The 11,198-nt window shown below is 54.2% G+C and overlaps 1 protein-coding gene across 3 annotated transcripts; it reads right to left on the bottom strand.

The window, feature by feature from the left end:
* Positions 1-2,026: 2,026 nt before the first annotated feature.
* LOC138764294 (apolipoprotein Eb-like) lies at positions 2,027-10,653 on the bottom strand. Of its 3 annotated transcripts, none has more exons than XM_069940023.1 (4): positions 10,450-10,653; positions 8,799-8,859; positions 3,666-3,798; positions 2,027-2,751 (listed from the first exon to the last, which is right to left on the bottom strand). In XM_069940023.1, the coding sequence occupies exons 1-4, from the start codon at positions 10,636-10,638 to the stop codon at positions 2,133-2,135; spliced, it is 1,002 nt and encodes a 333-aa protein (XP_069796124.1). In that variant the 5' UTR covers positions 10,639-10,653; the 3' UTR covers positions 2,027-2,132. The 3 variants fall into 3 exon arrangements, with proteins under 3 accessions (XP_069796124.1, XP_069796126.1, XP_069796125.1); XM_069940025.1 differs by lacking the exon at positions 10,450-10,653 and adding an exon at positions 9,074-9,227; XM_069940024.1 differs by lacking the exon at positions 10,450-10,653 and adding an exon at positions 8,958-9,065.
* Between the last annotated feature and the right edge of the window lie 545 nt (positions 10,654-11,198).

Consider the following 11,198-nt stretch of genomic DNA (forward strand, 5'->3'; position numbering starts at 1 on the left):
GACAGTGAGGAGGGTAGGAGAGACCCAGTATGGAAGGGGACCACCCTCTGATCCATAGTCAGGGCCCATCACCCCTTGCTGAGGAGGGTCATGGGACTTACATTGTGAGGGGGGAGGGTTTATCCAGGGTAGGGGAGTTGAAGGTCCGACACTGGAACCCAGTTACCAAAATACCCCCCCCCCACAGACTCTCTGGGATCTTGCTGTTCCTCTGGCACAGTGCAGATCAGACCCTCACCCCATATCCCAGACCCCAAGGGGGTCACATCCAAGGTGGGGCAATTTTCCCAGAAATTTTGGAGGCTGTTTGTACATCTAGGGGGTGAGGAAGGGTTCCTAGAAATTTGTGGACTCCAGGGCCAGGGAGGGGTGTGGGGGTAGTTTACCATACTGAAAATTCCTGCTGGGATTCCGGCAGTAAGGTTGGGAACTGGTTTTCCATAAAGGAGATCCCTCTAGCAATAATGCATGAGAATGCTGGAACCGCAGAGCTGAGCTGGTGTGGACTCAGGGAGAGCAGAGTGGAGACACAGCATGGTTTTGCAGGGTCTTACTGCCCAGTCCCACAGCCTATGAATGGAGCTGATGAGGACTTCATTTAAAAATCCCATGCCCATGGGGTCTGGGCCCAAGATGGTGGCACCTGTGATCACCAGTGGCCACAAGGGAGTTTACAGAACCCGGGGGAGTGGAGGACTGGCGCAGGACACCAGAAAACAGGCAGAACAGTCCTTTCCCCCCCACCCCCCAACGTTTGAGAAGGAGATGACCCACGGGACAGTGACTGCGGCGGAAGACCATCGAGGGGCTATCGGCTGAGGGATACACACAGGTATCGGAGCCAGGACGTAAGAGGCCTCCTGATCGGGCCGGGGGTCCAGATCCAGAGCTCAGGCGGCCGACGGTTCGGACTGGACTCTGTGAGGCCGTGGGAGATGAATCCATGGACACTCAGTGAATCTGGGGGGGGAGGGGACTCTTTTGCTCCTTTCTCCGACTGTAAGAGGCATTACAGGCAACTTCTGCCGAAGGCGAATCTGTCCGCCTGACGGCAAACAAATTCCGTGTAATATTACACTGTCTTCATTACATGACAATAAAGGAATGTGGAATCAAACTCAGCATGTCACCCTGCCTCTGTTTCAAATCGACGCCCTTTTATCCTGAAGTTGAGCCCTCTTGTCCTTAACTCTCCAACCATGGGGAACATCCTGGCCACATCGACTCTTCCCAGGCCTTTCAGCATTTGAAATGCCTCCATGAGGTTCCCCCCCCACCCCCCCCCATTCCTTCTGTAACTCCAGTGAGCACAGACCATCATTTCTCATACACTAACCCTTTCATTCCAGGTATCGATCGAGTAAATCCCTGAACCCTCTCCAACGCCAGCCTGTCCTTTCTCAAACACGGCGCCCAAAACCTGTATCGTCTCCCTGTGAGGTCTTACCAGTGCCCTGCAAGGTCTCAATATCACATCCCTGCTCTTGTATCCTATCCCCCTAAAAATGAAGGGCATTCGCCTTCTTCCCCACCGACTCAATCGAGAGGTTAACCTTTAGGGTGTCCTGTACGAGGACTCTGAGTCCCTTTGCACCTCCCAATTTTAAATTTTCTCCCCGTCTAAATAATAGTCTGCTTGTCTATTTCTTCTACTACGTTAACCTTCTTTAGAGGCTCTATCGAGGGGTCCTGGCTGGCTGCATCAGTGTGGGGACGGTTGCTGTAGAGAAATGGATTGGAGGTCGATCCATAGGAACCCAAGAGCGGCAGAGAGGGTCACCATCTATAGGGGAGCGCTCTCTCACACTCCCAACCCTTGCCTTGTAGACGGGAGGGGAAAATGTGGCGGATGCTGGGTAACATGCTCTCTCAAATTCCCAACCCCAGGGATGAGGAAAGGGAGGTTAAAGGGGGTGAGGGTGGGGGAGAATTGTGAGGAGGGCTTATGGCCAGGTTTGGATCCACCCCACTCTCCTCCCCCCACCCCACCACTTCCTGAGTCACAGCAACGCAGAGAGACGAAGGCTTGCAGCAATCCTTTATTGAGTTAGTTATGGCGGAGGCTCGGTGGTGACCAAGGGAGGGGTTAGTACATGGCAGAGGGGGCGGGTGGGGGAGGGGAGGAGAAGGTCTCAGGCATTCTGTTCCTTCGGGAGCTCCTGGGCCGAGTTGAGGAGGCTCTGCAAGTAGCTGGACACCCTCTGGGGCTCAGTCTGGAACCAGCTCTGGATGGCGGTCAACACTCTGCTGACCACCTCGCCCAGCTCCTCGGTGTTGGCCGCCGCATGCTTCTGAAGGGACTGGGTCAGGCTCTTGATTTCGCTCGTGCGCTGGCGCAGGTCGTCAGCAAGGGCCTTGACGCGTTTCTGGAACTGGCCGGTGGCAGCAGCGACCATGGGGTCAATGGCCTCCCGTAGGCCCTCCACGGCACGTTGCTGCTGGGACTCCAGCAGCTCGCGGTACTCCTGGAACTTGCGACGGATCTCGGCACGGTCCCGTGAGAGCCGCTTGCGGTACTTGTTCATGTAGACACCAGAAATGCGGCGCACATCATCAAGGTTCTGCTGCAGCAACAGCTGGGCCTCCTCGTGGTAGTTCTGCAGAGAGCTCCTCACTGACTCCAGGTCCTTCTCGAGGCGCGCACGCAGCAGCTCGAGGTCGGCCTGGAACTGCTTGGAGTAGGGGCCCAGGCGCGCCTGCAGTTGTTCGCTGGAGACATTCAGCTGGGTCAGGGTTTCCGTTATCAGCTCCCTGCCAGCGGAGTTGGGGGGTGGAGAGAGAGAGAGAGAGGGGTGAGGGATGGGGCCTTGAATTGTCTGCTTCAGAAGAGAGGGGGGAGAGAAAAGGTGAGGGACGGGGCTTTGAATTGTCTGCTTCAGAAGGGAGGGGGGAAAAGAGGCGGTGAGGGATGGGGGCCTTGAATTGTCTGTTTCAGAAGAGAGGGGGTAGGAAAGGAGAGAAAGATGGGAAGAGAATGGGGAGGGGGTGAAGGAGTAAGAGGGGGCTGAGAGGGAGGAGGGGGGTAGAGAGAGAGAGAGAGAGAGAGAGGGAGGGAGGGTGAGGGATGGGGCTTTGAATTGTCTGCTTCAGGAGAGAAGGAGAGAGAGGGGGTAAATAGGGGAGGAGAGATGGGAGAGGAGAGAAAGATGGGGAGAGATTGGGAAAGAGAGGGGGAAGGAGTAAGAGGAAGAGAGTGAAAGGAAGGGAGAGAGAGAGGGGGAGGAGGGGTAGAGAATGATGAGAGAGGGAGAAGAGAGAGGGGGAGTGGACAAGAGAGAGGGAAGGTCGAGTCTTGGCGGTCACCTCCAGGAGAGAGGGAGATGGAAGGGGAAAGAGAGAGGGAGTAGAGAGAAGGGGGAATTGGAGAAAGAGTGAAAGCTCCCTCCTCACCTCCCCCTCCCTCCTGAGCCCTCTCCCACCTCAACACCCTCTCCTTCCTCACCCCCACTCCTTCCTCATGTCCATTCCTTCTTACCGCTCCTCCCTTCTCCTCCTCCCAGCTCAGCACCATCCCTCCCCAACAGCCCCTCCCTCCCCTACACTCCTTTCCTTCTCCCCACCACCTCCCTCCTCACCCCCCCTCCTTCTCCCACAGCTCTTTCCTCCCCAATTGCCCTTCCCTCCTCACCCCCTCCCCTTCCTCCCCACCACCTCTCCCTCCTCACCGAAACTTTCCATCTGTCTCACTGCTCCATGGCATGTTCTTGGCGGAGAAGCCCACCTTGCTGGCCAGGTTCCAGAACTGCTCCACCGCCTTCTCCCATTCGCTTTCGGCCGGTTCCTGGTCTCCCCAGGCAGCTGCCCCGGACAGGAAGACTCTGTCAGAACATTCCGGCACAGGGTTCCCCCTCAGCCTCCCCTGAACTGTGTCACCAGAGGGTTCCAGGAAGATCTTGACCCATCCCCAAACCCGGGGATTCCCCGATTCGCAGGAGAACATTTGCCCATGATCTGATACAGACCTCACAAGGGGCTCTCCCTCATGTTGTCCCTGAACTTCTCCCCTTTCCCACTTAACCCACATTTTCTGGTTTGTATCTCACCAACCCTCAGTGGGAAAAGTCGACCTTATATTTACTCTGGAATATAAACAGAATTTAACAGGGATTTGGGAACACAGATACAGAATTCCTTGAAAGTGGCATCACAGGTGGACAGGGTTGTAACAAGAGCTTTTGGCACATTGGCCTCCATAAATCAGAGTATTGAGTCCAGGAGTTGGGATGTTCTGGTAAAGTTGTCTAAGACATTGGTGAGGCCAAATGTGGCAAATTGTGTGCAGTTTTGGTCACCGAACTACAGGAAAGATCTCAATAAGATTTAAAAAGTGTGGAGAAGATTTACTGTGACGTGGCCAGGAACTGAGTTACAGGGAAAGGTTAAACAGGATCAGACTTTATTCCCTGGAGCGGAGAAGAATGAGGGAAGATTTGATATTTAAACTGATGACAGACAGAGTAAATGTAGGTCGGCTTTTTCCATTGAATATTGGTGAGATACAAACCAGAGGATGTGGGTTAAGTTGAGGGGAAATTTCTTCACCCAGAGAGCGATGGGAGTGTGGAACGAGCTGAGGTGGTGAATGTGGGCTCAACTTTAACATTTAAGAAGAATTTGGACAGAGTCGTGGATGGGAGAGGGGTGGAGGGCTCTGGATGGACAGCGGGCCTAGGCAGAAAAGTGGTTCAGCACAGACTAGAAGGGCCAAAGGGCCTGTTTCTGTGCTGTAATGTTCCATGGTTCTGTAATTTTGTATACCGCTATCAAATCTCCTTTCATTCTTGTCCGAGGGTAAGAGGTTGGTAACGTAGAGCACTCCAGCACAGAAAGCAGGCCCTTCCTAAACTTTCCCTCTGCCATTTCTTAGCCCTTTTTCCCATCTGGGACCTTCCTCGCTGACCACAATGCCTCCAATCTTTATACACCATTCCAGCACTGTCCAAGCCCTTCAACCCACAATACTCTCCTGACCCAAATAAACCTAATCTAACCCTTCCCTCACCCGTAACCTTCACATTTTTTTTTCATCCGTGTGTAAGAGTCTTTTAAAAGGCCCCTATTGTACCAGCCTCCACCCCCACCCCTGGCGATGCATTCCAGGCCCCCACCGCTCTTGTGTCTCCCCCAAACTTCCCTCCCCTCCCCTTCTACAGTTGTCCTCTGGTATTTGCTACTCCCGCCCCAGGAAACAGGCGCCCAGCCGTCCACCTTATCGATGTCTCTCAGAATCTTCTCAACCTCTATTGTCTCCTCTCATCCTCCATTAATTCATAAAGTCCTAGCTCCGCTAACATTGCTTATAAAGACACATTCTCCAATCCAGGCAATGCCCTGGTCAATCTTCAAGTGTGGTCTCAGCAGACTTTTGTGAAGCTGCAACCTGGCTCTTGAACTGATGAGGGCCAACAGACCATAAACCTTCTTAACTATCCTTGAGATGACCTTGAGGGATCTATGAATTTGGGTCCTATGGTCCCTCTGTTCATTCTCACAACTGGATTCTTAACTTCCAGCCATTAACCCTATGCTCAGCCTTCAAGTTTGTCCATTCAAAATGCATCACCCAACACTGATCCGGATTGGAGGGGACTGGAGGGGGTTACAAAGACAGGGAGGGGTGGAGGGGACCAGAGGAGGTTGCAGAGACAGGGAGGGGTGTCAGTGACAGGAGGGGGTTACAGAGACAGGGACGGGTGACGGGGACTGGAGGAGATTACAGAGACAGGGACGGGTTAATAATAGAATTTTGGATTCCTGTGACCACGTTCCATTCCCCAGGCTGAAACTTTCAACAAAAGATCACTGGAGAGTCCGTGGGGGGAGATGGTCCAGCTTGGAACCCGTTCTCCAGATTTGGAACGCCAGTGTGTGTCACTGTTTTAGATTTATGGATCTGATCTGGGAGATACTGGAGTTGGGACACACTCCCCCTTCTCTCCTTGCCCCTATTTCCCTCCCCACCTGCCATCTGCTCTCTCTCTCTCTCTTTATGCCTTCCCCCTCTCCTCTCTCTATCCCCTTCCCTTACTCCCTCGCTGTTCTCTTCCCCCCCTCCCTCTCTCTGTTCCCTCCCTCTCTCCTCCCTTGATCTCTGTTCTCTTCCCCTTTGTTCCCTTCTCCTCTCCTCCCTCTCTCCCCATTCCTTCCTCTCCTCCATAACTGTTTCCTTCCCCCTCTCCTCCCTCCCTCTGTTCCCCTCTCCTCCCTCCCTGTTCCTCCCTCTCCTCCGTCCCTGTTCCTGTCCCCTCTCCTCCCTCCCTGTTTCCTTTCCCCCTCCCTCTCCATGTTTCCTTCCCCCTCCTCCCTCTCTCTGTTCCCTTCCCCCTCCTCCCTCTCTCTGTTCCCTTCCACCTATCCCTCCATGATCTTTATGGCCCATTTCCCTCCCACTTTCCTTCATCTTTCTGTCCTATAAGAAGAGCAGTAAGAGGCCATGAGCTGATCCATTCTCCCACTCAGCACCACTGCCTGGCCTTCTCCCCATAACCCTTGAAACCCTGATTCATCAAGACCCGGTCACATCGATCCAATGATGTTTTGTTGAAAGGTTCACCCTCAGGAAATGCAGAACTGAACTGGCAGAGAATACAAAATGGTCACGGAGAATCTGAGTTCCACCATTAACCACCCTGCTCTGTCCCTGTAACCTTCTTCAATCCCCTCTACCCCTCCCTGTCTCTGTGACCCTTTCTGCTCCCCCACATGCCTCCCCGTCTCTGTAACCCCCTCCAGTCCCCTCCCTGTTTCTGTAACCATCTCAGATCCCCTTCACCCCTCCCTATCTCTGTAACCCCCCACCCCTCCGGTCCCCTCCACCCTTCCGTCTCCTGTAATCCCCTCCTGTCTCCTACACCCCTCCCTGTCTCTGTAACCCCCTCTGGACCCCGACACACCTCCCTGTCTCTGTAACCCCCTTCGGTCCCAGACACCCCTCCCTGTCTCTGTAAACCCCCCCCCCCAGTCCCCTCCACCCCTCCCTGTCTCTGTAATACCCTCCTGTCTCCAACACCCCTCCCTGTCTCTGTAGCCCCCTCCGGCCCCTACACCCCTCCCTGTCTCTGTAACCCCCTCGGATACCCCTCCTGTCTTTAAACAATAAACACCAAAGACTTGGCCACAACTACCTGCAGCCTAAATTCCAGATTCAACACCTTCTGGTTGGAGTGCTAATGTTCTACATGTCCCTCTTTTTCCTTTGTCCATCTCTCTGTCCCCTTCGTCCTTCCTTCCTCTGTTTCTCTGTTCCCTTCCCCCTCTGTCTCTCTCTATCCCCTTCCCCTTCTCTTCCTCCATCTCTCCCTTCCCCCTTCCAGCTCTCATTCCCTTCCCCCTCCCTCTCCTTTTACACCCCCATCTCTCTATCCCCATCCCTTTCCCTCCCTCCATATTAACCTTTTCTCCCCCTTTCCCCCTCCCTCCATCTCTCTTCCCCCTCCCTCCCTCCAACTCAGTCCCCTTCTGCCCACCCACTCTCCATCTCACTGTCCTTTCCTCCATCTCTGTCCCCTATCACCCTCCCTCCCTCCCTATGGCCTTCCCCCTCCCGCCTCTCCTCCCCCAGTTTATCTCTCCGATCAGTGATGGTGGAGTGGAGCTGCTATCAGTGAAAACAACAGGCAACTGGAATGTACATGACCCCCCCTCCCCCCCACTCCCAATAGACTCAACTAATTCACCCAACAATCCCCATTCCTGATAATCCACATTTCATAGCACCACCACCCCCCTTTTTAAAACCCTCCGATCCCCTACACCCGTCCCCGTCTCTGTAATCTCCCTCCGGTCCCCTACACCCTTCCCCGTCGCTGTAACCTCCCTCCGATCTCCTACGCCCCTCCCCGTCTCTGTAATCCCCTCCGATCCCCTACACCCTTCCCCGTCTCTGTAACCTCCCTCCGATCCCCTACACCCCTCCCCGTCTCTGCAATCCCCTCCAATCCTCCCCGTCTCTGTAACCTCCCTCCGATCCTCTACACCCGTCCCCGTCTCTGTAACCTCCCTCCGATCCCCTACACCCTTCCCCGTCTCTGTAACCTCCCTCCGGTCCCCTACACCCCTCCCCGTCTCTGTAACCTTCCTCCGGTCCCCTACACCCCTCCTCCCTCCGGTCCCCTACACCCTTCCCCGTCGCTGTAACCTCCCTCCGATCTCCTACGCCCCTCCCCGTCTCTGTAATCCCCTCCGATCCCCTACACCCTTCCCCGTCTCTGTAACCTCCCTCCGATCCCCTACACCCCTGCCCGTCTCTGTAATCCCCTCCAATCCTCCCCGTCTCTGTAATCCCCTCCAATCCTCCCCGTCTCTGTAATCCCCTCCGATCCCCTACACCCTTCCCCGTCTCTGTAACCTCCCTCCGATCCCCTACACCCCTCCCCGTCTCTGCAATCCCCTCCAATCCTCCCCGTCTCTGTAATCCCCTCCGATCCCCTACACCCTTCCCCGTCTCTGTAACCTCCCTCCGATCCCCTACACCCCTGCCCGTCTCTGTAATCCCCTCCAATCCTCCCCGTCTCTGTAATCCCCTCCAATCCTCCCCGTCTCTGTAATCCCCTTCGATCCCCTACACCCTTCCCCGTCGCTGTAACCTCCCTCCGGTCCCCTACACCCCTCCCTCTCTTGCCCTCTCCGCTCTGTACGGCCGACACTCGAGGATGGGGACCTTCGAATCTCACTGTAAACTTTGGACTTTTGCCCCATCCTGCCCTTTCTGGTGGTAGCGGGGGGGAGGGGGGTGGGCGGAGGGGGAGGGGATGGAGAAACTTTCGAGAGAGATGGGATCTCGGTTTACATTTACTGACCTGTTATCAGCCCCAGAATTAGGATGGTGGCAATGAATTTCATGACTTCTGATCCTGGTGTCTGGAGAGAGAGAAAAGATTACAGTAAAAATGTCCCAAACAGCCAATCTAATTGACGAAGAAATGAGCTAAACGCAGACAGGATACTAATTTACCAACATTTCAGAAATTGCAGTTAGTCTCCAGGTCGTGCGCCTGCGATCCCCTCCTGCTCCACAGAGCCAGTGCAGAACTGAACTCTTTATAAAAGGATTAGTCAGACCTATGAAACCTACCCCGCCCTTGTCCTCCCCTCTGGCTTTTCACATCAACCCTGCAGCATTCCACCAGAGATAACAGCGTAGATTCTTCCCTATCTCCCAGATGGGAATGTGTTCGGACTTCTCTCCCAGATACGGGGCACAACTCAAAACTCTGAATGTTTGGTTAGAGACATGGAACTGGCCCAATGTGTGTTCCTGGAGCTGTGAAATCCCATACTGTCGTTGTAACCCCTCCCCCCTCTGGTCTCCTACACCCCTCCCCGTCACTGTAAACCCCTCCAGTCCCCTCCACCCTTCCCTGTCTCTGTAACCCCCTCTGGTCCCTTACACCCTCCCTGTCTCTGTAATGCCCTCCAATCCCCTACACACCTCCCCGTCTCTGTAACATCCCCCTACAGTCCGCTACAGCCCTCCCTGTCTCTGTAACCCCCTCCGGTCACCTACTTCCCTCCCTGTCTGTAACCCCCTCTGGTCCCCTACACCCCTCCAGTCCACTGCACCCTCTTCTCAAGCTCCTTGGAATCGAACATTTCCAAGGTCCCGTGGTGGGCACGAGCTGCCCTGAGGGAACGTCACACTGCGGGGTGTGCCTTGTTTAGGCCGAGAATCCCATGGGTTGGGGCTGCTTCCGCTACAGGGATCCACCTTGCAAATAGGTCTGCCCATTCCCTGAAATAACGGGATCTTGCTTCGCCTCGATCTTCTGTTTTGCTCCCTCGAAACTGGGGTGGGGGCTGAGTATGTCCCACTTTGTTCTTGGACTCATAGGGTATCCGGAGACGAGGAATTGACGCGTCGTGTAAAACTCCCACCGATCCGCTATCTCGGAATATCACACATTTCAGCGTCGATTTCTACCCCTTTTCCGTGGTACATTCCCCGGATTCTCCCATAACCTGATCCTTCATGATGGCATGTGCGAGCGTGTGCACGGGTCTGCGTGTGCAAGGGTGTGTGTTTGTGTATGTGCGTGTGCAAGTGTGTGTGAGTGAGAGTGTGTGTGTGTGGATGTGTTTGTAGGCGTGAACGTGCGTGTGTGTGCGGGCGAATATGTGTGCATATGTGATCGTGTGTGTTTGTGTGTGTGTGTGTGTGTGTGTGTGTGTAAGAGAGAGACTGAGAGACAATGTGGGAATATGTGTGTGAAGTGTGTTTAAGAGTGTGTGTGGATGTATTCGTAGGTGTGAACGTGTGAGTATGCAATAATGTGCATGAGACTATGAGACAATGTGAGAATATGGATGTGTCGTGTTTTTCAGCGTGTGAGAATTTTAGGAAAAATTCCAAACCTGTGGAAACTGCCCACCTTGGTCACCCTAGGGGTACAGAATTGCCGGATTTAACCCTACCCTCCCTCCCACGCACTCCTCCCCTCCCTGAGCACCTACCTGCTGCCTGCATGCGGGGATGAGGAGTGGGAGTGGTCCTCTTATAGCGGCGTCTGGGGCAGAGGGGGCTCGGCCGGGAACAATGTGTCGTTCCAACTCACGGGGCCAAGGTCCAGGAAGCAGTGATAAATCAGTCCCTGAGCTTATCTCTGGCACGTGCCCAGAGCTCTTGTTCTGCCTCTGCGGCATGGCGAGAAATCGGTCCTCACACACCAAGACTCTCATTTGTCAGCATGTCTGGGAGATAATGTGCCTGGGGCACACGCGGAGAGAACATCCACATGTTTAGGTGTCTGAAACGCGCTTGGACATATCTTCATGGATAACGTGTCTGGAACACTTGTGGAGACACTACCTGATTAGCAAGTCTCGAACTCATAAAATATAGTACAGTTCAGGCCCTTCGGCCCTCAATGTTGTGCCAACCTATATGTTCCTACCAGAAAATATATTCCTCCCTACCCCATATCCCTCAATTTTTATTCCATCCATGTACCTAAAGGTCTCTTAAATGGTCCTATTGTTCCAGCCTTCACCACCACTCCCGGCAACTCATTCCAAGTCCACACCACCCTCTGTGCAAAAAAAACTTACCCCTGACGTCTCCCTTAAACTTCCCTCCCTTCACTTTGTCCAGACGTCCTCTAGTGTTTGCTGATCCTGCCCTGGGAAACAGCCACTGGCCGTCCACCCTGTCTAAGCCTCTCAGATTCTTGTTGACCTCTATTAAGTCTCCTCTTGTCCTTCTT

The sequence above is a fragment of the Narcine bancroftii genome, chromosome 5 (genome assembly GCF_036971445.1).
Source record: "Narcine bancroftii isolate sNarBan1 chromosome 5, sNarBan1.hap1, whole genome shotgun sequence".
Lineage (NCBI taxonomy): Eukaryota > Metazoa > Chordata > Chondrichthyes > Torpediniformes > Narcinidae > Narcine > Narcine bancroftii.